This window comes from Falco naumanni, chromosome 14 (genome assembly GCF_017639655.2).
Source record: "Falco naumanni isolate bFalNau1 chromosome 14, bFalNau1.pat, whole genome shotgun sequence".
In the NCBI taxonomy this organism is placed as follows: Eukaryota; Metazoa; Chordata; class Aves; order Falconiformes; family Falconidae; genus Falco; species Falco naumanni.
In genome coordinates, this window is record NC_054067.1 from 12642913 (window position 1) to 12669378 (window position 26466).

General features: G+C 55.9%; 5 protein-coding genes across 10 annotated transcripts in view; 3 read left to right on the forward strand and 2 right to left on the reverse strand.

Annotated features, from left to right (window-relative positions):
- The first annotated feature begins 118 nt into the window (after positions 1-118).
- On the forward strand, positions 119-1554 carry TIMM8A (translocase of inner mitochondrial membrane 8A). The gene is made up of 2 exons (XM_040614016.1): positions 119-326; positions 724-1554. Exons 1-2 carry the CDS (start codon positions 204-206, stop codon positions 883-885), a joined length of 285 nt encoding a protein of 94 aa, XP_040469950.1. The 5' UTR covers positions 119-203; the 3' UTR covers positions 886-1554.
- Positions 1555-2438: 884 nt separating this feature from the next.
- LOC121097253 (magnesium transporter NIPA2-like) lies at positions 2439-6917 on the reverse strand. 2 transcript variants are annotated; one of them, XM_040614013.1, is made up of 5 exons: positions 6742-6917; positions 6218-6274; positions 5438-5528; positions 5139-5299; positions 2439-3795 (listed from the first exon to the last, which is right to left on the reverse strand). In XM_040614013.1, the coding sequence occupies exons 1-5, from the start codon at positions 6878-6880 to the stop codon at positions 3161-3163; spliced, it is 1083 nt and encodes a 360-aa protein (XP_040469947.1). In that variant the 5' UTR covers positions 6881-6917; the 3' UTR covers positions 2439-3160. The 2 variants fall into 2 exon arrangements, with proteins under 2 accessions (XP_040469947.1, XP_040469948.1); XM_040614014.1 differs by lacking the exon at positions 6742-6917 and adding an exon at positions 6460-6681.
- A 69-nt stretch (positions 6918-6986) lies between these two features.
- TAF7L (TATA-box binding protein associated factor 7 like) lies at positions 6987-12538 on the forward strand. The gene is made up of 11 exons (XM_040614015.1): positions 6987-7221; positions 7839-7917; positions 8081-8214; positions 8603-8729; positions 8944-9002; positions 10011-10083; positions 10429-10545; positions 10745-10933; positions 11035-11147; positions 11436-11495; positions 12094-12538. The coding sequence occupies exons 1-11, from the start codon at positions 7156-7158 to the stop codon at positions 12136-12138; spliced, it is 1062 nt and encodes a 353-aa protein (XP_040469949.1). The 5' UTR covers positions 6987-7155; the 3' UTR covers positions 12139-12538.
- Positions 12539-12807: 269 nt separating this feature from the next.
- On the forward strand, positions 12808-16983 carry LOC121097251 (golgin subfamily A member 6-like protein 22). 2 transcript variants are annotated; one of them, XM_040614010.1, is made up of 6 exons: positions 12808-13210; positions 13945-14106; positions 14315-14503; positions 14581-14757; positions 14889-15030; positions 15503-16983. In XM_040614010.1, the coding sequence occupies exons 1-6, from the start codon at positions 13115-13117 to the stop codon at positions 16699-16701; spliced, it is 1965 nt and encodes a 654-aa protein (XP_040469944.1). In that variant the 5' UTR covers positions 12808-13114; the 3' UTR covers positions 16702-16983. The 2 variants fall into 2 exon arrangements, with proteins under 2 accessions (XP_040469944.1, XP_040469943.1); XM_040614009.1 differs by having other exon boundaries at positions 12818-13210; positions 13927-14106.
- Positions 16984-17854: 871 nt separating this feature from the next.
- The window catches only part of DRP2 (dystrophin related protein 2), a 33575-nt gene continuing 24963 nt past the window's right edge, over positions 17855-26466 (reverse strand). For 3 of the 4 annotated variants that reach the window (XM_040614005.1, XM_040614008.1, XM_040614007.1), the window contains 10 exons: positions 25647-25804; positions 25342-25508; positions 24917-25028; positions 24389-24525; positions 24045-24110; positions 22603-22668; positions 22202-22345; positions 21304-21541; positions 21051-21171; positions 20391-20895 (listed from right to left, as the gene is read on the reverse strand). In XM_040614005.1, the coding sequence (XP_040469939.1) occupies positions 20762-20895; positions 21051-21171; positions 21304-21541; positions 22202-22345; positions 22603-22668; positions 24045-24110; positions 24389-24525; positions 24917-25028; positions 25342-25508; positions 25647-25804 (1343 nt within the window). In that variant the 3' untranslated portion in view covers positions 20391-20761. Of the gene's footprint in view, positions 20006-20390; positions 20896-21050; positions 21172-21303; positions 21542-22201; positions 22346-22602; positions 22669-24044; positions 24111-24388; positions 24526-24916; positions 25029-25341; positions 25509-25646; positions 25805-26466 lie in introns of those variants that run through there. The other variant, XM_040614006.1, reaches the window with a different exon arrangement.

Here is a 26466-nt window from a genome sequence, read left to right on the forward strand (position 1 = left end):
GCCCCGCCCTGGCCCCGCCCCACCCTGGCTCGGCTCCGCCCCTCCCTGGCTCGGCCCCGCCCCACCCTGGCCCCGCCCCGGCGGCGCGGGGAGCACGCGCAGTGCGGCGGAAGGGGCGGGCCCGGCGCAGGCGCGGTGGCGGCGCGGCGCGGCGCGGCACGTGAAGGTCGCGGCGCGGCGGTACCGGTAATACCGGTCGCGGGATGGACGCGCCGTCCGCCGCCGGGCTGGGCGGTGCCGACCCCCAGCTCCAGCGTTTCATCGAGGTGGAGACGCAGAAGCAGCGCTTCCAGCAGCTGGTGCACCAGATGACCGAGCTCTGCTGGGTACGGGCGAGCGGCGGGCTGGGCCGCCGGCTCCGGTGACCGAGGGCGGGGGGGGGACGGCGGGGTGATGTGGGGCGGGCAGGCGGGCTGGGACGTCGCGCTGCCCCTTACGCCCGGGGGGGAGGAGGAGGGAGATGAGGACAAAACGGGGCCGCCGTGGGAGCCGTCCCTGCCCCGGTGATCCCCGGGTAGGGCGGGTTCTCGGGGGAGGCCGGGAGGAGCCCCGGCTGGGGCTGGGGGCTAGGTGCGCCCGGGAGGGTGGGCTTCCCGAGGGAGGGTGGGCTTCCCGAGGGAGGGTGATGCCGGTGTGCTGGAAAAGCCCGGGAGGCATGGCCCTGGGTGTGGGGGGGTGTGCCGCCTGCCCCGGGACCGACGGGCCCCCCCCCGCTGTGTGCAGGAGAAGTGCATGGACAAGCCGGGTCCAAAGCTGGACAGCCGGGCCGAGACCTGCTTCGTCAACTGCGTGGAGCGCTTCATCGACACCAGCCAGTTCATCCTGAACCGGCTGGAGCAGACACAGAAGTCCAAGTCGGCCTTCTCGGAGAGCTTGTCCGACTGAGCGGGACCCGCGCCCCGGGGGACACCAGCCAGCCCCCGGCGAGGCCAGGCCCTCCGCCGCGCCGGCTCCTGGCCGCTCTGCAGCCTCAGTGAGCCAGGATCAGTTCTGGGGTTTAGGATTTAATTCAATGCCAGTCTCGGGGAAGTTGCAGCCAGATGAGAGCCCATGACAGAGGCACGGCCACTCCGCTGCGGGGTGACGTGCTGCTCGCAGCCCCACGGGCCAGCAGCCGTCTTTGTGCTAGGACTCCGGGGCTACCAGTGCTATGCAGGGAGAGTTTGGAACGCACCCACTCAGCTGAACGGAGGAGCGGCGACACTTGCATCGCGGGGTGCTCCTAGTGCTGATGTGAATCGCGGCTCTGGGCGAGGCTAGCCTGCAACCGCTGCCTTAAACTGTGCTGTACAAAACGAACCCTCCTGGGCAGATGCCAGCAAGCCCTGCAGGTGCCATTGCTGCACAAGTCCGGTACAGGTACCCTTAGAAAGAAGTGCTTGTTGGGCACAGTGATCATCCCAGGCAGTGTCACCACTGCAAAATACTTTCAGGCTTCCATAGGTAAATCATTCATGTGGCCAAAATTTTCAAATTGCATCACTACTCTGTCAGTACTGACTTGCTCCCTTAACTGCTTTCCCCTGGTCAATGTAATAAATATTAACTGGGTCATTTTTTAACACAAGATTCTGCTTTATTCAGGTAGACGACCACTGAGAACTGAAAGTCTGGCATTCTTGTCACTCCCCTTCCTTCCCAGTGATCCTGTTTATTGCAAAATTAGTAGGGAATGGGCATAATTGTCTTCTGGCTAGAAGGTCTGCTGGGAATTCTGATTTGTTGCTCAATTAATTTGGTCCCATAAACTTATTTCTGAGAGAGGCTGTGGCCTTTCCTCCTCTTCCCCAAGGGTTAACAGGTCCTACTGTCCTGTAAAGGAGTAGTTTCTTTAGGGAGACTAAATGCAGGAAATAAGTAACCAGCTACTTGAAACCTAACGCATCTTTACCTGTGGAGATCACTGGAGGGAGGCCTACGGCTGTGTCTGCTGAACTCTGCCCCCAGGACACAGGGAGGAGCTTTTAACTGGAAACTACTGATCCACCCTCTGGAACAGCAGCATAGCTTTTCATTTCAGCCATGTTTACGTACAGGGTGGCTCTGGGAACCCTGGAATGACCCATTGACAGTGGCTTAGAGCTCTACACAGGAACCTGGTAAAGCAGTTCTGCACATGTCCATTGGCCAAGGGTGACTGTACAGGGTGAGTTCCTAACATGAGTAGCATGTAGCCAGCAGCCTTCCCGGGAACAAATTCAGGATGTGTTAAACAGAGCTGTGCAGATACTAACCCACGTAAGCGAGGACACAGCCGTCTAGTTATCTTTCAGAAACTTACCTCAATAGCTAAGGACTCTTAGGGCACTCCTGTTCCCAGGGTAAGCAATTCCCTCTCCTGTCCCCGTTTCTTTTGAGCATCCACATGGTTCTTCCTACCCCTGTAATCCTTCGGCACTGGCCCAGCTCTCGGTACAAATGTATCACTAGCCACTTGCTAACCGAACAAACTGTTTTTTAATAGAATACAGTAAGCAGGTGCTTCATGAACCTGCACAGCAGATGTTGCATGAAGAGGTTGATCCCTCTGTAAGAGTCCCAGCAGCATGTGGCAGCACCATTGAAGTTTTCCAATTTTGGCTGTATTCTGTTCTTGGATGTGAATCTGTAAATAAATTCTAGCAGAGTGAGCAAAACAAATACTTGATAGAGGAGTTTTTGAATTAATATTCTGGCTATGTAATTTTTAAAGCCATACATCCATGTTCTCTCTGTAATCTTAGCACCATGTTAGATTATTTTGTAACTGTTAATCTTCTGAGTATATTTTTTAAAAATGCTGTGAGGCCTCCCCAAATGCATGGTCTTTCCGTTCAGTAAGGGTTAGCACTGTGTTAGTGCTGCAGGCCTCTGCGCAGCCAAAGCCAGTATCCTGATGAGGGCAGATCAATTCTTCATGTAAAAGAACAGTGAAGAGGCACCAGATCCTGGGAACTGGGTAGTTCCCAGGGCTCCTGTCTGTAAGTGCAGGAGGCTGCTGTCCCCGTCAGCCTCCTGGCAGTGGCAGGTCACCCATCTCACACCTACCTGGGGCAGGTAGATGGTAACTGCCAACTCCTGCTAGTGCAGCATGAGCTAGCAGCAGCTGAGGCAGCATGTTCAACCTTTCAGTGAAGCTGCTCAGCAGTGGGAGCAGAAAGCCAGCAGTTCAGAGGCTTCCTCACATGCTTTCACCTTCCTCCTTCTCTTCCTCCTCTGCACTTTGACAGCCTTTGTCCTCCGAGGGCAGAAGAGGCTGGTGCTGGTATGACTGATGTCTGTCTGTGCTCCTCCACGAGGTGTGCAGGTCTGCCCTACCTTGCTGCAGGAAGAGGGGCAGGAGGTCAGGGGTGAAGGGCACGTCCCTGAAGGCGTGTAGGAGAAAGATGCCAGATACAATGGTGAGGAAGCCGCTGATGGTGCTGATGATGTTGTCTAGCACCATGTGTTGCCACTCCTTGAAGAGGATGGCAGAGCACATCATGACTGCTGTGGTGAACAGCACGTAGTAAATGGGTGTGACCACAGATGTGTTGAAGATGTCCAAGGCTTTGTTCAGGTAGTTGATCTGGACGCTGATGCAGATCACCAGGCACACCAGGAGCACCCAGCCTAGTGGTTCTTTCAGGACTGGCTTCCCGGAAAAGAGTTCTTTCAGGGCAATTCCCAAACCTTTGACGCAGGACACAGAAAGCGAGCCGATGGCGGAGCAGACCAAAACATAAACCAGAACGTTGCTCTGCCCGTAACGGGGTCCAGCCACAAAGATAAGCAGAAGGGAGCTCACCAGGACACACAGAGCAAATACAATGAATCCTTGGGGAAAGAAGAATTAAAGAGCTCTATCAGAGAACAGTAGCACCAGTGACAAATATAACTGAACAGCAAGTAGAGATGGAAGATGGTGGCTAACTGCCCCATCAGTCTTATCTTTTTAGGCTTCCCCGTAGGGACCGGGGTTAGAAGCAGAGTTGGAAGCTCCAGCCTGAGCAAAGCTGCAGAGTCCACAGCAGCTCTTGACAGTGGTGATCACAGCACCACCCCACAAATCAGCCTGTCGGGGGATACAGCCATCCATGCTAGGAGGGGTAGGGGCATAGCCAGGCTCTGCGGCACTAGCAGAGGTTGGGGGCTCGTTGCTCAGGAAGATGAGGGCGCACAGCTCTGCAAGAGGCCCAGGAGGGTGGCAGAAGGCTTGGGAAGCCCTAGCTGAACTCTGCGAGCTGTGGTGGGATAAAGAGGAAAGTGCCACATCACAGGACTGTGAGGCCCTGCCAGACTGCTTCCTCTCATGAGCAGCAGCATCTGCCTGCTGCCTGCTTTGCTCTTCTCCCCATGCTTCATTCATCCATCCCCTTTGCTTATTCTGCCGCTCATACCATTGCCCAGATCATATCCTTGCAACCTGATTCACCCTCTTAACATAAGTATCAGGACTACTTGATCTTGGGTGCAGCTTCTTGAATTGCTCCTTCATCTTTGCTTGAGGTTCTTCTTCACTTTTCTCTGTCTTCCCTCAGCCACACCACTGGCCACCGTGGTATACAGGAATTCCCTCTCCTATCCCAGCACTGCCACAGGCCAACCCCTTCTGCTGACAGCTGATTCCCATGCTTCTCACTTTTTGCATCTATACTTCATAGAACATACGAGGAAAGCACACTTGGTAACTGTTCATGACCCCAGTTCTCATCCTTGCTTCAGCGCAGACCCAGTGACTGGGGAGTGTCACCCAGACTCCCTCTCTGCAAAGTGGAGTTCTTTCATCTGCTTTTCATCTACATCTTTCATCTCCTTTTTTCATCTGGGGTCAAAAGCGTGTCCTAAAAAGCCATTCTGAGGCTGACATGTCCCCCTATGTTTTGAGCTACTTAATAAGGTGTAAATTCTCTGAGCACATGTGTTAAATGCTGTTTTGACACCAGTCTTTCACATTTAGAGTGTGGAGACCCCAGCCTTTTCCCACCACAGGAGGCAACCCACAAGCTATCCTGGACACAAGGGAATGTTTCCTCCACTGCTAGGCAGAACAAGGAACAGTTCAAGTACTGTTTAGTTCAGTCTTTCCCAATATAGCCAAGTTGTATCCTACCTTCTACTGTCATTTTCAAGCCTGAAGTTGATGTGATAAAAAAGAAAAAAACCTTTTATTTAAGTACCTGGATCTTTCAGCTTCTCTGCCATTGACTCCAGGCTGGAAACCTCTTCTTCCTGTGGAGCATGGATCACCATCACCGTGGAGCCCAGGATACTCAAGATGCAGCCAATCTTCCCATGAATATTCAGCTGCTCATTCAGAAAAGCAGAAGACAGAACTGCACTGAAAGAAGCAAAAAACCCCAAAACCAATTAGGCCAAGAGATGGAGTGCCTGAGGGAAGCGACAGAGGAAAGCAGAGCAACTGCTTTCACTCCTGAGGGGTGGTAGGTGAGGTAAGAGTGTTTCTGAGGCTGCTTACCTAACAAGGACACTTAGAGCACCCAGTGGAGTTACCAGCGTTGCAGGGGCAAAGGCATAGGCAGCAAAATTTGCTGCTTCTCCAACTCCCACTGCAAGAGAAACCGTCAGGTGAGCATCAAAGCAGAAGGAGTTCAGCATAATACAAGTTTGAGTGCAGTCAGAAGAGAAGCCTCAGTTTCCCCCAAGCATCCTGTGTTTCTCTAAGGTATGTTGTGCAACCAGGAAAGAACAGCACCAGCAAGAACAAGCAGAAGCCTGATACAGGTTCCCTTGGGAAGAGAAGAGCTGTAGTTACGCATGGTGATCCTTAGCCACGTGTGACTGTGCAGCTGAGCAGTAACTACAGAAAAGTATTTCCATAATGTTCTCAAAGCTGAAAGGAGTTTTGACCAGTTTTGTATTTCTAAGCCATATTCTTCTCCTGGAACAGCTTTTACAGACTTCTAAAGGTTAGATCAATAATGTTGAAAAGTGTAAAACAGAACTTCTAAAACTGCTGTAGCACTAGGCCCACGGTGCTGGATGTGCTGTTAAAATTCCATTATCTAGGCAGGCCATTTCAGAAGCCCTTAATCCAACCCAGTCAGACAGCTCCTCAGCTCTTATTTAGCAGTGAAGGCTGGTAACGCATGAGACTTCGGAATATTTTAGAGTTATAATTCAATCAACAACATCCTCAGACACAGATCAAAATCAAGCAATCAAACAACAATCGTAATAATAAAACAGGACTGAGACTGGAAACAAATACACGTACGGTGTCAGAGCGGGTACTTACTGCACAGCAGCCCTGCCCACCAAAGCCATTCTTGCAGGTACGCGTGGCCTCCTTGCCCTAAGTAAGGAAGAAATAACAAGAAACCTCATATAAAGCCACGCAAAAGGCGCCTTGCCCTGTCAGAACTGCCTCGGAAAAGCAAGTGGGAGCAGCCTGAGCGCTACGTGCGAGGCTGCCATGGGTCTGCCCGCCCCGTCGGCCGCTGGCCGGGCCCAGCCGTGGGCAAGCGCTGGTTCCCGTACCCCAAAAGCAAAGGTTTCACCCCCGGTTCTCCTGCGTTCGGAAGGCGGCGCGGGCGGCTCTGCAGAGCTTTGCTGGCCGCGGCCGGCAACCCCCGCGGGAAAGCCCCACAAGCGAGCGGGTGGGCGCCAAGGCCCGGCGTGCCCGGCGGGGGCTGCAGCGACAGTGGCGGCGGCAGCGCGGGGCTGGCCGCCAGCGGCCCGGGCCGGGCTGACGGGCCGCCCCCGCCGCTCAGCCCAAGCCCCCCGCCCCGCTCCGCGCCCCCGGCCCGGGGCCCGCGGTACCTGCCCTGGCGCGGCCGCGGCGGCACAAGCGGAGCAGCCCCTTCTTCTTGAGGATGAAGCTGCCGCCGATGAAGGCGCTGGAGGCCAGGGCCAGCCCCAGCCCCACGTAGAAGCCGGCCCGCCCTGCCGCGGCCGCCATGGCAGCGCCGCCGCTTCCGGTGCGCCGCCAACAGCCTTCCCCGGCGCCGGGCGGGCGGAGCGGGGCGGGCGCACCGGGCCCGGCTTCCGTGCGCGGCAGCGGCGGGGCCGGGGTGTCCGTGAACGGCCGGGCGGGCCCTGCCCGGGCTGGAACCGCGGCGGCAGCGCGGCCCCGGGAGGCCCCAGCGGCCCCGGCCCTGCGGCTGGGGTTACCTTGCAGGAGCCCTCTCGGCAGCGAGGTGACCGCGTCGCGTTGTGCGAGCCGGAGAAGGCGGGATGAGTAAGAGCAAGGACGATGCTCCGCATGAGCTGGAGAGCCAGTTCGTGCTGCGGCTGCCGCCGGTAAGGGCCGGGGGCAGCGGGCCGTGTCACAGGCCGCGCCGGCGGGTACCGGGCTGAGGAGGGGCTGGCAGGGGGCCTGAGGCGAGGAGGGGGAGACATCTGCGGCCTGGGCAGCCTAGGGCCACCCGTTTGGGCAGATTTTCCATGGCCTCCGCTTGGGAGGAACGGCTGCACACAGAGCAGGAAGCTTGGAAGACAACTGAGAGGGTTGGGGAGGAAAGTTGTGCAAGTCCAGAGCTTTGGCGGGTGCTGGGTCTTCAGGTGCCGTGGCCGTCAGCACAGGTGATGCTATGTGTTAGGTGCTTAAAGTGAGCCTGTCCTGCTGAGAGCCCGAGGGGAGCTGTGACAGCCCCCCGAGCTGTGGCCCGCTGGCAGGGCGCCTGTGGCAGCCCCTCACCCCACCGCACTGTCGCAGGGGGTGAAGGGCACTGGGAATAGCGGAGCCACAGGGTTAACGCATGATGTTGGGAGAAGGGTACAATCCTCACTGACCCTTACGTTGTTTTTCTGCATCGGGGTGGCGGGGGGTTTAAAGCTGGGTGGGTTGAACAGAAGCCTTAAGCGGTTTTCAGGGAAAGCGCACGCTGTCCTGATGTAGGTCTGTCCAACCTTCCCAGGAATATGCCTCCACTGTGCGGCGGGCAGTACAGTCCGGGAATGTCAACTTGAAGGACAGGCTTACCATTGAGCTACACGGTGAGTGAGCGGCATTGGGGCATCTTAAAACTCCTCTTGACTGTCCACAAGTGAAACTGTGCAATTTGCATGCATTTTCCTGTGAAATTCCCTCTGCCCAGGAATGTATTGCTCAGTTTAATTGTTGAGTAACCGCAGTAACCCGTCCCGTGGCTTTCCGCAGCGGATGGGCGCCATGGGATTGTCCGTGTAGACCGGGTGCCGCTGGCAGCCAAGCTGGTGGATCTGCCCTGCATCATTGAGAGCTTAAAAACCATTGACAAGAAAACCTTCTATAAAACAGCGGATATTTGCCAGGTATGGGCTCTCCTTGCCTGCCCCAACAGCTCGATTCCTTGCTCCCCTCTCCAGGAAAACCCTTCTACACTTTGGCAGCTAGACACTCCATGTAATGGGGCGAATTTCTGTATTCTCACAATATTAGCAGTTTAAAATTCCCCACTCAGCTTGGTGTTCAGAAATCCTGTTTCTGAAGCATGAAATGTGATGGTCCTTGTAACAGCTTAACTGCTGCTGTTAGATATAAACTGAGCTGAGCATGAAATGTTGTGGTTTTCATATCCCATGCCCATCAATCCCTTTGGCTCACAACATGCAGTGGGCATCACTATTCATTTTCCAGAAAAGCTTTCACATCCTTTTGTTCTTATGAGAAGCACCCTTTGTGTTTTTGTGGGGATTCCAGATGCTGGTTTGCACCGTGGATGGTGATCTCTATCCGCCTTTGGAAGAGCAAACTGTGAGCACTGACCCCAAGGCAAACAAGAAGAAGGACAAGGACAGGGAGAAGAAGTTCATCTGGAACCATGGCAGTGAGTATAGAAGCTGTGCCAGAGCCCTCCATCCCATCATCCCAGTGTCCTCACAGCTGTGCAGGGGGGGCATTCACCACTGCCGTATTCCAGCTGTGCTGCTGCTCTGTTTTCAGTGCGCTCTCTGTTCCTGAAGGGAGCATCTCCCTTTTGGCACGCAGCTCTCCTATTAGACCGTCTGCCTGACATGTGCAATCTGTTTCCTCTGTCATAGTCACTCTTCCCCTGAAAAACGTACGGAAGAGACGGTTCCGGAAGACAGCTAAGAAAAAGGTGAGTTGCTTCTCACACAGGTGCAGGTGCAATAACTAAGGGATAGGAAGGCAGAGACATTAGAGCTGTAACTGTCTGTTAGTCCAGAAAACATGGAACTTGACATTGCTTCACATATTTCTGTGCCTGAGATGAGGATGAAGGGAGGGTAATGGATTTAAATGCTGCTTTGGGTGCTTCCTCCATGTTTTCCAAGATGCTTCTGAAGGGAGTATCCTCTGTGCAGAGAACTGCTGGACTCCGTTCCTGCTGCTGCCTTGCCATAGCATATCTCATCCTGCTCATAGAGAAGAAAGGAAAACTTGCATGGAAATGAGGCATCACTCATTCTTGTTTTCCCAGCTGAAATCTTCTCTCTATGCAGGGCCTGTTCTCTTCCCCAACAAGCAACACTACAAATAGAATAACTGTCATTTCAGCTGAGGGAGTGACAACAGATGGAGCTCAGATACTGTCTCTGTGCATATGCACAAGCCAGGCAAAGTGTTGGGGAGACGCAGCACCATGAGGCTTGGAAGACTTGTTCTTCTCTGCTTTGCAGTTTCTGAGAACAGGATGAAGTGCTATTTTGCATGACATTTGAGAAACAGATTACTTGAGACATTCTTACAGACTGTAGGAGAAGTTTGATGTCACTGCATTAAGATTTCTGGCCAATTTAAAAGTGAAAAATGAAACCTTCTTTTGAGTGGGATGGGAAGGAGTTGAGTTGACCATCCATCAGGAAACAGCACCTCAAGGACTTTCTGCATACACATGGAAAGTCTTATTTCATAAGTAGTGTAAGTAGAAAAGTGAGAGAATACAACCCACCAAGCAGCTCTGTACAAAAAAGATAGATTGCTTTCTGGAGGTGCATAAATCACTTTCAGAGTAAGCATGAGCAAAGGCTGAGCAGAAAGCATAAGAGAAGAGGCTTGAAGTAGGGCTGTGGAGGGTTGGAGTTGACCAGCAGCACGCACAAGGCATTTAACAATGTCTCTGTTCTCTTTCCCCTCTCTGGCCCAGTATATTGAGTCTCCTGATGTGGAAAAAGAGGTGAAGCGTCTCCTGAGTACAGATGCTGAAGCTGTCAGTGTTCGTATCCTTTTAGGAGAAAAAGCGTTCCAGCTGGGGACAAGAGACAAGGAGATAAGCACACAAGAGGAACTGAAGTTTTGGAGCTTCATCTTTGCCATGTTCAAAGCTCATTGTTTCTTCATAGTGACTTACCTTGCAGACTATACTGAGCAGGAACTTCAGTAACAGCAGGGGGTTATGTTACTGAACCACAAAAGGGGGCTGGGGTGTTCATCCTGAGTATCCATAGCTGCAGGGCCAGGCTTGTTGGAGGGGCAGTGATCTTCTGGAGTTTTTAGCATTCTTTTGTTGTACTGCATCTTTCATGTTCTTCTTTTTCCCTTAACTTGTCTGTTCCTGCTCTCAGGCTGGGAAGTCATTGCTGAAGATGAAACAAAAGAAGTAGACAACCATGGTTCTCTCACCAGCCTGGACATTTCCTCCCCAGGGATGGCGGGACATAAGCAAGGCCATGGCTCCTCAGGTGCAATGGGGAAGGCTGTTGTTTTCTTTCTAGCCACTAAGTAATCAGTTGGGTCCATTCTGTCTGGGGTAAGCCCTAACCAGAGTGAAGGAGAGAGGGTGTTGAGACAGGCACCCTGTACTGACATGGTCCCTGGCAGGCAAAGGGTGCTAGTAGGTCATCAGCTGTGTTCTTCCTCTTCCCTTTTGCACCCTCCTAGAACATGACGAACTGCGGGAGATATTTAATGACATCAGCAGCAGCAGCGAAGATGAAGATGAGAGGGATCATCATGATGACGAAGACCTGAACATCATGGACACTGAGGAGGACTTGGAGAGGCAGCTGCAGGACAAGTTGAATGAGTCTGATGGGCAGCAACAGGAGAATGAAGGGTCCAACCAGATAGGTGAGTGGGTGGCAGAGCACAGCAGAACCACTGGGGTGCTAAGCAGGCTCTGCTGCCCAGCTCTGCTGCCACTCTGGGTCTGAGCTCACTCTCTCTTCCAGTCACGGGGATCCAGAAACAGATTGACAACCTGAAAAGTAAACTCCAGGAGACCCAGGACAGGAGGAAGCGTCAGGAAGATCTCATCATGAAAGTGGAGAACCTAGCCCTCAAGGTGAGAGCTCTCTAGGGGTCTTTTCAAGTCTTCTGCTTAGCACTGGTTTGCCATTAGATTCAGCAGACTGATTCAGCTGCTGCCCTGGAAAAACCAGAGGCATTTGCCTGCTGGGTTAAAAATAATTGTGGTGTGACCATACACACTCAGTGTTTCCCCATGGAGGCAAAACAATCCATAAAACTGTAGGAGATAAGGGACTGGCTGTCAGTGCAACTTGGGGCTTGCTGCACCATTTAGCTGAGAATACACTGGTAACTATATGGTCTGGCATATTTGTCTCTGCAGACCCGTCTCCAAGCTGTGCTGGATGAGTTCAAGCAGCAGGAAGAGCGAGAGAAGCAGCAGGTGAGGAAAATCCCACAGTGGAGTGAGAAGTACTGGGGCACAACACGATTCTAGGCTTGGCCTCTGACAAAGTTTCCTGAATCTTGTGCACCAGATTCCTTGAACCCCGGTATTACGGGTCACGTGTGGATGTACCTTGTCTGTAGTTGCATGGAGCTTCCTGAGGGATGAGGTGTAGGAACTGCGGTTGATTGCAGCTTTCCTTCTGGAGGAGCAGTAAGCCAAGACGTTTCTAGTCAGCAGTCCAAGGCTGCTAGGATTGCTGCCTGGGGTAAAACATGACACAGAAACCCACTAGCACCCATATACAAGGAAGGCAGTAGCTGTAGGATCTTGGCAGGTTCCCTGCCTAAGCGCTCTGTTGAGTTTCAACCAGGTACCAAGGCAGGAGGTTCCCACTCCCAGGTTCCTGTTATGTGGCTTCACCTTGTGAAGCTGACTTCTGTCCCAGAGGTACCCAGGCACAGCTCCCCGCGGCGTACAGGCAAAGCAACCACTAGTGCAGGTGGGAAGGTGTGCAGAAACACAGAAGTGCTTGGGTTGGAGCTGCCAGGAGCCCCAGCCGTGCCTTACTGTAATGCCTCGCTCCCTTTTCCAGATGATGTCCCTGCAGGAGCAGCTGGAGTCCCTCATGGAGAAATGAAAAGTGAGCCTTTGTACCCGTGAGCAGAGCTGGAAGTGTTGTTCATCTGCCATGCTCAAATCTTTGCTCTAGTCACACACCTTTGCTGCCAGATGTGCTGCTGGGCAGTGCTAGAGGCTCTGTGTCCAGAGCTGCTCTTGCTTATGTTGTCCTGGGCTTGGCTGGTGGAACTAAAGGATTGTAAAGGATCATCGTGCCTGTGAGAGTAGCCAAAATACTGGGTTTACGGTAAATATTCAGCACCATTCTCCCACGGGGGTTTGCTTTTCCCTGGGACAGTGCAGTGCAGCTTTCTGCATCTTACTGACTCTTGGATTTGGTAGCCTTGTAGGAACTTGTTCTTGTGTTTGAGGAATGCTTGTGTCTGCAAACGAGACTCAATAAAGTACCATTTCCAGCCCTGGTCTGTTCCTCCATGGTCTCTGGAGCACAGACTAGCATTGCCTCCTGCCCGGTTATGCCTGACCGCGTACACAGCCCCTGGCTTGTTCTCACACCAGCATTGCTGGGCTCCTTTGCTGAAATGCTCCATGCATGGCTGGGTCAAAGGGAGACGGTGTGAAGGGGACCCCGTGACCTGTCATTCTGTAGAAGGAACAAGGCGCTCCTGATCAGGGGGTTTCTTTAATTCCTCACAGACCAGGCAGGCAAATCCCAGATTAACCTGGCAGGGTGGAAAGAGGATTAGAAAGGCAGTTCCAGAATGTGACAGAGGATACCACAGGCTTCAGTGAGGGTGTGCCACGGCAGGACACCTCTCTTTGCAACACGGAGGGCAGGAGAAGGGGAGAAGGCTTCCAAGCTCTGCCTCCAGCACGGAAGGCAAAAGGCCAGTGGCACCCCTGGGAGATGACATGTGTGTCCAGATAGTCAAGAAAGGGGGATACCCCAAGGAAGACGTGGAGCTCGGGAAGGGCCAGAGTGCACCTGTGTGCATGTGCCTGTGACCTGCTCCTGGGGGCCAGCAGGAGCAGCCATGGAGGAAACCTACCTGCTGAATGTGGAAGGGGTCAAGAAGAAGATTCTGCATGGAGGCCAGGGGGAACTGCCGAAGCTGCAGGATGGGAGCAAGGTAAGTCACCTTGGTCGTTAAACCAGAGCCCTAGAGAGGAGTGGGTCCGACACTGCCATCCCTGCCCTTTAGAGTTAGTCCTTGATCAAAAGCCAAGCTCCAGGTCTGTGGTATGGGGAGGTGCCATCTCCAGGAGATCCCTCACAAGGAGGTTGCGGGACGGGCTGTTTTGGGCATAGGCAGCTACACTGTCCTCACAGTGACAGCTGGCGTTGCCCACTGCCTTCGCCTTGCATTGGTGCTGTTACCCGGCTCCTGCCTCTGTCCCGGTGCCATCAGAGCTCAGCAGCCACGATGGGGTGCTAGAAATCTGCCTTTCCTGACATGTCAAACAGGAGTGAGAGGTGCCAACTGGGAGCTCTTGAGGGTTTCTGAGATTCCTTAGCCTGTGGGTATGGGCAGATCAGCGTGGGTTCTGCCAGGTCCTGGTGCATGCTGTGGGAGCTGTCTGTACTGGGTTATAAAGGGGGATCCAAAGAGAGCAGCAAGAGACAGCACTGATGGGCGTTAAGACGCTCCACCATCTGCTTGCTGTCTAAGGCAAGTGGGTAGGAGGCACAATCTCCTGCTGCAGATGGAGAGCTGCCAATCAAACCAGCGTGTCGCTGAGAGCAGGCTTGGCCCTGCATCCTGGCCTCGTGGCAGAGGGATTTGGGGATGGAGGGCACCCACTGCGCTGCCTGCCCCAGCTCAACACTGAGCTTTCTCCGGGGCAGATCACCTTCCACTTCCAGACGCTGAAGGATGACTTTGAGCGAACAGTGATCGACGACAGCCGGGAAGCTGGCATCCCCATGGAGATCATCGTGGGCAAGATGTTCAAGCTGGAGATCTGGGAGACGCTGCTCAGCTCCATGAGAGCCGGGGAGGTGGCCGAGTTCTGGTGTGACACCATCGTGAGTGAGGGGCCCACGGGTGCCCACTCCCCTCCTTTCTGTAGAGCCAGGGCATAGTACCGTGCACCCCAGAGATGCTCCAGCCTTGCCTAGTGCAAGCACAGGGGGAACAGGTGTCACTTAGTCATGGCACCAGAGGGGCTGCCCCAGAGGAGGGGGGTGCAGGCTGGCCTCATGCAGCTGAGTGGGGTGCTCTCCCTCCTTGCAGCACACAGGGATGTATGCCCTGGTGTCCAGGGGCATGCGGAGGATTGCGGAGGGCCGGGACCCTCTGGAAGGGCAGAAGCACCGCTGCGGCATGGGCAACATGTTTGACTACCACAGCACAGGCTATGATGACCTGGATGAGCTGCAGCGGACACCGCAGCCCCTCATCTTCATCATGGAGTTGTTCCGGGTAAGGAGGAGAGGCAGGGATGGCTGCCAGCGCAGGGGTGGCCAGGGCAGGCAGCTCAGCTCCTGCTGCCCGTGCAGGTGGAGGAGCCCTCAGCATACAAGCGTGACACTTGGGCCATGAGCAAGGAGGAAAAGCTGATGGCAGTGCCTGTGCTGCACAAAGAGGGCAACCGCCTTGTCCTCCTCAAGGAGTTTGGGCAGGCAGCAGCAAAGTACCAGGAGGCTGTCATCTGCCTGAGGAACCTCCAGGCCAAGGTGAGCAGGACCTGGCCACCTCCTGTCAACCCAGCCTGATGTTTTGCAGCAAAGCACTCCCCTGTGGGCCCTGGGTGTGCAGGAGGGGATGGCCACAGCTGTGAACTACTCTCTGTGGCTTCCTGGGGCAGGAGAAGCCTTGGGAGGATGGATGGCTGAAGCTGGAGAACCTAGTCACGCCACTGGTGCTCAACTACTGCCAGTGCCAGCTAGAGCTGGGCGAGTACTACGAGGTGCTGGAACACACGACAGAGCTTCTCCAGAAACACAATGGTACCTGTGCCCTGCATCCCATGCCCCCCTGGGGCCTCTGTCCTCTAGGTCCCCCATCCATGACAATGCTCATCCCACATCCGTCTGCCTGTGATGGTACTGTGATGTCCACTGCAGCACCTGTGTCCCAGGTCCCCCTGCCCATATCCCTGGGTCCCCCAACCCATGATGGTACCTGCACCCTGTGTCCTCTAGCTGCCCCTGCCCATGATGTTGTCCCATATCATTTAGATCCACCTTGCCCATGATGATCCCTGCACCTCATGTCACCTGGTGCCCCCCAGGGGTATGTGCACGGCCCAGGTCCCCCTGCCCCTGATGGTACTCCCACCTACAACTGAGTCCACCCCATGTTCCCCTGCCTCTGATGGTACCTGTGCTCCAGGGCCCCTAGGTTCCCAGGGTCCCCAGCTCCTGTGGCTGGTCGCCCTGAGCTGCAGGACCCCTACTGGGGGCTCTCCTCTCCCGGCAGACAATGCCAAGGCCTATTTCAAGCGGGCGAAGGCCCACGCTGCTGTCTGGAATGAGCGGGAGGCACGGGAGGACTTCCTGCGGGTGGCTCACCTTGACCCTTCCATGGCAGCCGCCGTGAAGAAGGAGCTGAAGCAGCTCGGGGAGAGGATGAGGAAGAAGCATGTGGAGGATCGGAAGCGCTACCAGGGGCTTTTCCAGGGGCCACGGGCCAGCAAAGGGCAGGAGAATGGGAAGGTGGGTGGTGAGGTGATGCTGCAGGAAGAAGCACCCCAGGGTGAGGTTGGGGTCCTGGAGACCCCTGGGCAGGGGGAGCAGGGTGCTGAGACCAAAGAAGCAAAACAGCCATGGGCAAACCAAGGAACCCCTAGGGCCGGGAGTGAAGGTGCAGTGCCAGGAGGAGAAGCAGCCCAGGGACAGCCTGCGGGGATGGAGTTGGGAGCAAGGGATGGGCTAGGACGAGGGGAAGAAGCAAACCTGGGCACCTGTGGGACAAAGCCAGAGAGCTGGGGAGCAGAGGAAGAAGATGAGAAAAAGAAAGAGGGGGAAGAGAGGCAGAAGGTGGAGGATGAAGAAAAAGAGGAGAGGCAGGACAAAGAAAAGGTAGAGGCGGTGGAAGAGGAAGAAGAGGAGAAGGTGGAGGATGAAGAAAAAGAGGAGAGGGAGGATGAGGAGAAGGTAGAAGAGGTGGAGAAGGAGGAAAAAGAGGAGAAGGTAGAAGAGGTGGAGAAGGAGGAACAAGAGGAGAAGGTAGAGGATGAAGAAAAAGAGGCGAGGGAGGATGAAATCATAGAGGAGAAAGTGGAGGAGGACAAAGAGGAAGAGAGCCCAGCAGCAGAGGTGCAGAAGGAGGAAGAAGAGGAGGTGGAGGATGAAGAAGAAGAGGAGAGGGAGGATGAGAATGCAGAGGAGGAGAAAGTGGGGGAAGATGAAGTGGAAAAGAGCCCAGCCACAGAGGGGGAGAGGCTGGCTGTAGGGCAGTGTGGGGCAGCAGCAGGGACAGGGGCAGCAGGACTTGGGTGGGGGCTGGAGTGGGGAGCCAGTGGGGCAGAGGGAGCTGGCACAGGGAGCACGGCTGGGGCAGAGGGACAGGAGCACCCCCCTGCCCCATTGCAGCCAGGGAAAGCGGTGATGCACCCCCGGGGCAATGCGGCGAGAGCAGAGCTTGAGGCCACGACCCTGGGGCACAGCCAGCCCTGAGCAGGGCTGGTTACCGCTGCATGGGGGAAAGGCTGCCGGGCTGCTAGCGAGCAGGCACAGCACAGGCAAGAGGGCTGCTGTACCCTGAGAGGGAGCGCCAGGGCTGGGGACTGTCCCCGCAGTGACACGGGAACAACGCTACCTTCACCCCACCGCCGGCACGCCGGCCCCACTGCGCAGCAGCGCCTGCTGCCTCCCTGCCCTGCCTCATCAGCTCCAGCGCCTTTCAGCTGGGTCCCGCTGAGCTTTGCTGGCTCAGAAATAAAAGCTCTTCCCTGGCAACGTGTACTGGATTTGTTCCTGGACGTGACCGGCTTCCCTGATGACAGCCCATGGCTCCTGCCTTGCCCTGGAGCCCACAGTGCAGGGATGGGGATGGAGCATTTTGCTCTACCCATGAGAGGGGGATTTAAAGAGGCTGCATTTCACCCCCATTTGAGCTCCTGAACCTCTCCCACGTGAGACCTGTCCCTCGATGTCCCTACGGTAGCACCGTGTCAGGCCTTTGCCCAGCACCGCCAGCCCTTCCAGACAGCGCTGAGAGCAAGTCCAGCCCTACAGGTCCCCATCCTGGGCAGGCTTCTCCCCAGCGGAGGCTGGGCTGTACCCTGTGTGGTGGGGAGGGCCCGAGGCCCCCTGGCCTTGCCCCAGGGTAGTCCTCAGCTGGGTCCCTCGTGTGCCACAGAGACACACGGGCAGCGCTTGGGGCACGCGCCTCTGGGCGCTGGAGACCTGATGGGGCTCCAGGGAGAAAGCACGGAGGGAGAGGGCTGCCTGCCCAGCATCCCACTGCTGCCTACACCCTTCCTGGGGCTGAAGGATTTCCTACAGCAGAAGTTCCCAGGCAAGGAAGAGGGACTGTCCCCACACAGCTCCTTTCCCAGCCCCCAGGCTGCTGTGTGGCCCTGAGCAGACCTTACTGGAAGAAGATGAAGATGGTGCTCAGGAGACACACCTGTGTCTGGGGAGCCCAGAGCTTTGGTCACAGCTTCTGCTCTGCCTTGAATGGCGTGGACAGTCAGGGTGATACAAGGGACAGGGACATCCATGTCCCAGCAGCCCTGCAGGAGCGATGCCAAGATGGCACAGTGCTGGGAGCTGCCCTGACTCAGCCGAGGTGCACGGATAGAAGAGGCCAGAGCACCAACCCAGGTCTCAGTATCAATACAAATTTATTCTCTTTCCAGAGCAGAGATTGCATGAAGCAGCAAGGACAGCAGCACCACAGTACATGGTTACCAGAGCGTTAGCCAGCCTGCTCCCCTCCCTGCCACATCCTGGCTCCCAAACACAGCCTGAGCACCCAGCCTGGCCGCCGCTGCTCCCTGCCCTGGCACTGGGACCAGCAGCTCTGCCCTCATCCTGCCTTTTCCTTCCTCCAGCTCCCCCCAGGCTGGGTACTCCTGACCTCACGCTCAGGCCAAAACTCCGCTCCTCCCCACACTCCCCCCATCCTGCCACTGGGATAACAGGGGGTCCAGCCAGGTCTTGCAGGCTGGCACATGGTCCCTCACCATGGTCACACAAGCAGCCTGACACAGAACATGCTTACAGCCAGCCTAACACCAATGCCACCGTTACTGCACTCCTGCTGCTCACCCTGGTGTGAGAGGGGGCGGCAAGGACAGCAGCCCGTGCCACTGTTAACGGACACTGCAGCACAAGACCCCAGACACCTGGCTGTAAGGCTCACACCATCTCATCCCCGGTGTGGGCACTGCTTTGCACCTCTGCCAGCACACTGACCGCACAGCTGTGTGCCCCCACACGCTGCCTTGGTTTGGATGTCCCCAAACAGCTCACCACCACATCCCGTCACAGCCAGCGACAACAGCCCCGTTCCTGTCCTGACAGCAAACCCTGTTTAGGGCAGGATGCTGCTTCTTCACACCTGCATGCAGCCCTGCCTGTGCCCTGCCCTGCCCTGCGAGCTCAGGAACCTCTTCCCTCCGCAGCCCTTGGCCCCAGAGCACCGGGGCCGTCTCAGCCTCTGCTCTGGGGCACCCCACGGCACATGACTCTACCTCCTTCTCGACATAACACAGCATGAGACAGACAGCCTGAGGGAGCCTTTGGGACCAGGAGCCACCACTGAGCTACCCTGCCACCTTTGAAGAACAGCCTCCCCCACTGCCCAGAGGGACTCACCTGCTTCCAACGAGTGGCTCCAGCCCCTCAACCCAGCTCAAATTGGGGGACAGCAGCAGGGAAGCTGATCCTTGAGGGTGGCAAGGAGGTGCCCTGTGTGTCCTGCTGCCTGCCCACACCACTATGCTCCTGCATCACAGCCCAACATCCTGGTGGCCCCAGGGCTGGAGAAACCCCTTCGTGCAGCACTGTGGGGATGGGCAGCTGCAGGAGCCGAGGCTTCCCAGGGATGGAGCCAGGCGCAGCCAAGACAGGCTCTCTGTGCCATGGCAAAGGCACAGCTCCCCAGGAGATCAGACAGGATGGTACCTGCTGCCAGCCCAGCCCTCCACTGAGCTCCCCTCACAGCAGCCCTGCTCCCAGGCAGCATCAGCAACGGGGAAGGTGCTGGCCCCCATGGGAGCAGATGCTGGGCTGGACTGAAAGTGAAGGGCATCTACACTTACAGTATTAGAATTTAATGGAGTGAGTCCATGAGAGTATTTAAGTACAGAATATATATATATAATATATATAGAAATATATGCAAATTAAATGATAAGGCTCTGTTATAAAGACCCTCTCAAGATAAGGCTACTAGCTGGGCTGAAGCTCTAACATGGACTCATCCCTACCCCATAACCTCGCAGCCTCTCCCCACCAGATGGTATGTGCCTGTCTGGCTGCAGAGCCCTGGGTGGCGGAGTTCAATCTGTAAGGCTGGCAGCTGGATGCTGTTAGAAAGAGTTCTTTTAAAAACTGTGTGGCTCCAGGAGTGCTTGTGTGCTGATACAGGAGGCCCCTGGACACAACTGAGGAGAAGCAGGATGCTGAGCTCTGCATCCCCCGAGGGCTGCGGCAGCAGCCCACGAGTGCTGAGGAGACAGGCAGTTTTCACAGCTTCAGTTCTTCCTTCTGAACCTTTCCACCCAGGCTTGGACGCTGTGGCCGAGTGGCCGAGCCAGCCTCCTGGGGAGTCCACAGTCCTGCTCCTGCATGACCTATGATCCCCTGAGATCTTCTGGAGCTGGCAAGCATCCTGCGTGACCAGCTTGGAGGAAGTCTGTGCAAGGTCTGCTGCAGCACAGGGAGCATGGCAGGGAGAGGAGGGGGAGGAAAGTAGCTGGTTAGGAAAAGCCTCTGGCTCACAGGAGGTGTTAGATAAGGGAGGTCATACCTGAAAAAGAAATGGAAAGGTCAGAAAAATAGGACCTGGAGCCACCTGGTTAGCATGGACTTGCTGCAGAGCCAGAATACTGCTCAGGAATAGCAGAAGGTGGGTAAGGGTCTCCATGGGCAGAGAGGGAAGGTCTCCCCTGCCTTGTGTTAGTGCTGGCACCAAGCAATGTCTCCTCCCGGCACGCACACGGGCAGCCTGGGCGAGGGACTGAGCGCTGCTCGCAGGCTGGAGCACAGGGGGACAGCAGAAAGAGCAACACCAAACCCCACTGGGTGAGCGGAGTGCCTTCACCATGCACCCCCCAGTCCCCACCCCTGTGGGGAAGGGCTGTCCGTGAGCAGGTAGGAGAGCTGGCACTATGGCTTCCGTTTCAACAGGTAACTGGGGCCTCAGCCTCTCTTGGAGAGGGGTCTGGACAGGGACAAAGCAAGGAGGTGGCTCAAAGAGATCGCTGCAAACTCGGTGGTGGCAGGTCTGTCCATCTTCGCAGCGGGGAGCCCCGCAGGGTGCAGCATCCCAAGGAGGGGAAGAGGCTGCCTTGCAGCTCGCCTGGGGGAATCTAGTTGGTCCGTACTCTTGGCAGCTCTGACGGTCTCTCCTTGTAGGTGCAAACCCGCCTCCTCATTCTCTGTGCCCAGGGCACACACCAGTCCTAGCAGCGCCGCAACGTAGCTCTTGGCTGTGGGCACTACAGGCGATCAGCGGTCGCAGGGAAGCTGGGGTCGGGGCAGGGCTCCGTGGGGCAAAACCTCATCAGAGGAAGCAGGAAGAGGCCAGAGAGGGGGATTTCACTCTAGTACCTCGCGAGTTGGGGAAGGCGCTGCGCAGCTTCTCCATGATGTCTTCCAGGCACACGCTGACTTCCTGGGTTTTGGCTTCCACCTCATCTGTAGCGGGAAAGAGGAGAGGGGGTGGGGTGGTGATCAGGCTCTCTGGGCATCCACCTCGAAGGCCACCATCTCTGCAGGGTGGGCACAGGCAGCTCCCTGCAGCATCGAACCAAGGGACTGGGGCGAGAGCTCAGCCCAGCCCCAACCCTCACCTGCAGCTCTAGTGTCAGGGGTGCTGTGCTCTTTCTCCTTTGCCTGGCTGCCTTCAGACTGATGGGGAGATGAAGCCAAGGAAGAGGCTGCTGACCCGTTGGCATCGGTCTCTGCTGGAGGCTGGAGAGAGGAGGAGGATTGTCATGATCCTCTGTCCTCGTCCTCCCCTGCTTCTGACCATCCCTTTCTGCCACTGCCCCAGCTCTGTTACGGCAAAGCCCACCCCAAGGATCCTCGCTATGGGAAGAATACCTGCAACAGCAGCTCCCTCAGTCGGTGCAGCTGGGACTCCAGCTGCTTGTTGTGGTCCTCCAGGATCTGCATGCGGGTCTCCAGGCGGCTCTTGTGCTGCCGAAGGATTCGTGCCTCTGCCAGGAGCTCATCATTACGTGGGTCTTGCACTGATTCAGGAGAGCCTGTAGCCAAGGTTGGAGACTCTACCGCCTCATCATGCTGCCATTTCAAACGCCTCAGCTCTCCCTGGAGGATCCTGCAAGATAGCCTAGGTCAGCATCACCACTCTCCTTTCTAGAGACTGCTGGAAACACCCGACAGCTGCATACTGGGGATGGCCCATGACTCAGAGACAAAACACCCCTGGAGGCTTTGCCACATGTGAAGCTTGAGGACCAGCACACTCCTGGACTTTGTCCCTGCATGGTAGGGTGGCCTGCCTGCAGCCCTAGGTGACTACAGAGACATGCAACTGCTCCCTAAGAGGCTGAGAACCTAAGGGCAGGGAAAGCATCTCCTCCTGAGCTGATCTGCCTTGCCTAGAGCCTCACCTCACGTGGTCCAGGGCAGCATCACCACTGTTTGCAGGGGCTCAGCGACAAGGGAGACAGTAGTGCCCTGGGGTCACTTCAGCCAGTTTGGGGTTCAGGAGGGGAACAGGTTCTGGTGACAGGGGCAGAAACATTTAGGGAACAGAGTCTTCTCCCTTCCTCAGACAGCACACCCTCACTGAGTGCTCCCATGAAGGTTTTAGGGCTCCAGTGTAGACACCCTCTAAGCAAGCCCACACAGCTTCTCCAGTCCCCACCTCCAGCCCCAGCAGTTACCCCTGGCTCCACTCTGATCTCTACCAGGCTTCTCCAGTCCCTTCCCCTTAGGCTATAAAGCCCACTTTCAGAGCTGCCCATGCTCCTACCTGTTTTCATCCTCTAAGTGGGCCAGGATTCGCTCCAGCTCTCCCTTGTCATCCATGTTGAGGCTTCCTGGAACCTGCTGGCTGCCCCCAGGCTCTCTGTCGGTGATGGGGCTGGAATGGCGCAGCAGGTACTGGTCCTCATCCCTGTTGCAGCAGGTGGAGAAACACCTTAGTAAGGAACATCAGTCTCATGGGAGTTGCATGCCCTTGGGGAAGGACAGTTTGGAGGAAGGTGATTTCATATGGGAGCTTTTTTTGGCTGCTCCAGCTCTAGAGCTCAGAGCTCAGACTCAAAGAAGCTGGGAAGGAAAACATTTCTGTGCCCTGCCTAGGCAGCGATGGAGCCACAGAAGCCCTGACTCCGCAGGAAGCAAGGAGAAGGGAAAGGGGGCAGAACTCACAGGCTATCGTCAGGGGACAGGCTGTCACTGAAGAAGGAACAATTCTGGCTTTCCATCTCTGCAAGCCTGGAGGAAAGGGAAACAGGTTTGAGATATGGTCAGAGACAGCCTGAATGTCTCTCCGTGCACCCTACTTACAGCAGCCCCCACAAGACCCCTCTCTGACAGGGCTCCCAGCTGGCCTGCACCAGTCTGCCCCTCTTTACAGGCTCTAGAGAGTTTTGCCTTTTTATAAAACAAAGACACTGCTGCTCTGGGGTGACAGTCTCTGGAATAAAAGAGCTGCTGCCATGCAGCTGGCTCAGCCTCCCCTCGCATAAGCAAGGCAAAGGGGTGAAAGGATACCAGCTCCAGGCTAGGGTCTGAGCTACAGGCTCCCCGTGCTCCTCAGGTCCCTGCTCTGCCTGGACCCGTGGCGAGGGCAGAGGCATTACAAACCACAATGCAGCAGCAATGGCAAGCATGCAAACGGCACTGGTGAGCACGCAAGCAGAGCAAGACACTGAGGGATCTGCCTGGTGACAATCCAACCAGCAGCTCAAACTGGGAAGAGCAGGAAGGTACATGGAGGCTGCTTCATCACTAGGAAGCTGTCCTGGTCTCAGCTGGGATAGAGTTAATATTCTTCTTATAGCTGGTGCAGTGCTGCGGTTTGGATTTGGTGTGAGAACCATGTTGGTAGCACACTGATGGTTTTAGTTGTTGCTGCATAAGGTTTAAACTAAGTCAAGGACTTTTCAGTTTCTCAGGTCTTGCCAGCGAGAGGGCTGGAGCGGCACAGGAAACTGGGAGGGGACACAGCCAGGACAGCTGACCTGAACTGGCCACAGGGATATTCCGTACCGCAGAAAGTCATGCTCAGTATATGAACTGGGGGGAGCTGGCTGGGGCCTGTCAGTTGCTGCTCGGGTACTGGCTGGGCATCCGTCAGTGGGAGATGAGCAACTGTATTGTACATCACTTGTTCTTTCTCCCCTCCCTTTGGGTTTTGTTCTTCTCCCCTTCTCCCTCCTTTTCATGATAATTGTTATTATTAATACTATTGGTTTGGTGGGATTTCTCCTATTTTAACTATTAAATTGTTCTTATCTCAACCTTCAAGTTTTACATTCCTTTCCAATTCTTCTCATCTTGGAGGGGGCAGGGAGTGAGTGAACGGCTGCGTGGTACTTAGTTTCTGGCTGGGGGTTAAACCATGACAGATGTCTGCTGTCAAATGCATGGTGTCTGCTGCCAACTTGTGTGGCATCAGCCATGGCCCAGGCAGGTTTGCCTGGCCCTGCAGCTGCCTCTTCCCAACGGCAGAGCCAGGCAGTATGCTGGGAAGCGTGGAGGGGGGTGCAGGCAGCAGGAGCTCACCGTACATCTGCCTCAAAACCCCTCCACACCCATCGGAGTTATGCTCCATGCCCTGGTGTGACAGTGGTGCCCAGTGGTGATACCTGCTGGCAAAGTGCTCGATCCGGGAGTGGGTATCGGCATGTGGTAACATCGGGGAGGAGGCTGGTCTGGAAGAGATGCACAGTGGTCAGCAAGGCTTGGCTGTCCTCACTCAGAGTTAGGAGCTAGAAAAGGCTGCCCTGGTCTCACCTGGGCTGAGAAGAGCCAGGGACAGGCTGGAAAGGGAGGCTGAAATATCTGCTTCTGCAAGAACTCGGTGCCATATCACCCCCAAAGCAAGTGCCCCATCCAGCCCTCCCACAGGAGCCCTGTCTCACAGCTGAGATGCTGCTTCCATCTGTGGAGCCCGCGTATCAGGCAGGGTTGAAAGACACAGCCAACTCACGTCTCTGAGAAGTCAGCCTCGAGTATGGACTGGACGGGCAGGTAACCTCTCTGTGGGTGCTTGCTGAAGTACTGCTTGGACCGAAACTTGTTCTTCAGTGTTGTGGCAAAGTCTCTCATGTTCTCGCTGGATGTGGTCTGCAGCGACACAAGCATTACCAAGGTGTTGCTTAATGAAAAGGGGGGATCACAGGGCAGCATCCGCAGGAAAGAGGTCTCTTCAGTCTGGGCACAAGCTCCACAGAGGAGGCAGACACAAGTGAGGAAGCAAGGAGGGCACACGGCAGCTCTGTCAGCCTGGCACGGGGCCTGGCACAAGCCAAGCTGGGCACTGGTGCATGCCATGCATCCCGCTCTCCCTGAGCCCCAAACCAGCAGGGACACAGGCAACTCCCAGCATGCGGACGGGAACAAAACCATACAAGGGATCTACTTCTGGGGCTGCACCAGCCTAAACACTGCCAGGCTGCTGCTTTCAACAGGGACCTGCTCTGAGTCAAGGCCCTCCCAGCCCAGCCCAGCCCCATACCGGGGTGTAGTACTCCATAATGGGGTAGTGCAGCTTGTTGCCCTTGCTGGCTCGCCCGGTGAGGAAGCAAGTCTGGCAGATATCCACATTGAACTGCTTCAGACTCCGATACCTGGAGAGGTTGAGAGGCCATAGGGAGGCAGAGTCAGCAAAACCACATCATTTTGGAGCCCAAGAATTGCTCAGCAGGGGACAGAGGTGGTCTGTGTTGCTCTTGCACCCCAGTGAACCCACAGTGCTGATAGCTGAAGCCCCCAGAAAAGCATCCTGCTCCTTCCCCTTTGCTGGCACCGGGTCCGACCCGCCCAAAACACTGCTGCTGCAGAGCTCTAGGTTCCCCCAACAGCACAGAGCAAATTCAGCTCTCTCCTGCAGGTCATCATGCACTTTGCCTGGGGGCCAAGGTCTCATATCACAATGCCTACCTGAAGCCCTTGATGGGGCACTGCCGGCAAACGGAGCACTTGGTCTGGTGCTTCACCTGCTCAGCCATGGTCACCCGGTGCAGCACAGCCAGCCACACCATGGACTGCGGCTCCAGGTTGGCCCACTCAAGGAACTGGGACACCTCGATGGTGGGCTTCCCGTTGCTCTGGGGAGGGGAGAGGAAGCAGCTGCTCAGGGCTGGGATCCAGCTGTGATGGGGTGCAAGCTCCTCACCACCTCTGGGAGCCTCTCCCCAGCACGGCTGCTGCAGTGGGGATAGCACGGGCCACAGCACCCTACTCACAAAGCGGAAGCAGCTGCGGATGCTGGGCTCCACATTGCTGCCCCCAAACGCTGCCACCTCTCCCAGCTGGCGTGGGACCTGGATGGCCTCGTGGAGCAGGACGCCAAGGTGCCGCTGGTCACAGAATCCCCCAGCATTTGCCACTTGGCTGAAGAGATCTGCCAGCAGGACAGACACACAGCCCCATTAGAGACACAGCTGATGCCCCAGCACACCAGGCAGGACGCAGGCACGTGTGGATCAGACTGGGGGCCCCACCACCTGTCTCCAGCAGCGAGCTCAAAAAAGAGGGAAAAACTGAGCTATGATTAAGTAACCTTTACCAGTATCCTTCCAGCTCCCAATAACCAGGAGTTCAGAGTCTTCTTGAGGCAGAGGTTACATATATCACTTCTTTAGCAGCCACAGCTGGTCTGTCCGCTACCAATCTGCCCGTACCCTTTTTTTAACCCTTGGGGTGCCTCCTGTGCTATCCCCTCCACAGTATCCCACAGCAAAGACTACCATGGTTAAAACACAGTGAGGAAATTTGCCTGAAACCTACTTCCCAGGCATGCACCCCCAGGTTTTTTCTTTCTGGGAAGCACTGGATAACTGTTGCCTCTTTGCCTTCTCTGCGCTGTTCCTTACAGTGAGTGCCATGCAAGCAAGATCACCGCAGCACCAGTCAGTCTACCAAAAAGCCTCCTAATTTAGGCAGCGTAGGCCTGGGGAGGGAATGGGGGGGAGGAAGGGAGGGGTGGGCAACGTAAGCAGATTAGTCACTGCAAGAAAGCTGTTTCTCTGCTCTTCCTGGGAAGAGAAGGGCTAAGCAAGGAAA

Bases quoted from the DNA above. Each gene is read 5' to 3' on its own strand.
- LOC121097253 (XM_040614013.1), bottom strand. From the start codon at position 6,880: ATGGCGGCCGCGGCAGGGCGGGCCGGCTTCTACGTGGGGCTGGGGCTG. The intron at 6,275-6,741 runs GTACCGCGGGCC...TTCCTTACTTAG, and splicing joins CCGCGGCCGCGCCAGGGCAG to GGCAAGGAGGCCACGCGTAC. The intron at 5,300-5,437 runs GTAAGCAGCCTC...TGCTTCTTTCAG, and splicing joins GCTCTAAGTGTCCTTGTTAG to TGCAGTTCTGTCTTCTGCTT.
- TIMM8A (XM_040614016.1), top strand. From the start codon at position 204: ATGGACGCGCCGTCCGCCGCCGGGCTGGGCGGTGCCGACCCCCAGCTC. The intron at 327-723 runs GTACGGGCGAGC...CGCTGTGTGCAG, and splicing joins AGATGACCGAGCTCTGCTGG to GAGAAGTGCATGGACAAGCC.
- TAF7L (XM_040614015.1), top strand. From the start codon at position 7,156: ATGAGTAAGAGCAAGGACGATGCTCCGCATGAGCTGGAGAGCCAGTTC. The intron at 7,918-8,080 runs GTGAGTGAGCGG...GGCTTTCCGCAG, and splicing joins GCTTACCATTGAGCTACACG to CGGATGGGCGCCATGGGATT. The intron at 8,215-8,602 runs GTATGGGCTCTC...TGGGGATTCCAG, and splicing joins AAACAGCGGATATTTGCCAG to ATGCTGGTTTGCACCGTGGA.
- LOC121097251 (XM_040614009.1), top strand. From the start codon at position 13,115: ATGGAGGAAACCTACCTGCTGAATGTGGAAGGGGTCAAGAAGAAGATT. The intron at 13,211-13,926 runs GTAAGTCACCTT...TCTCCGGGGCAG, and splicing joins AGCTGCAGGATGGGAGCAAG to ATCACCTTCCACTTCCAGAC. The intron at 14,504-14,580 runs GTAAGGAGGAGA...CTGCCCGTGCAG, and splicing joins TCATCATGGAGTTGTTCCGG to GTGGAGGAGCCCTCAGCATA.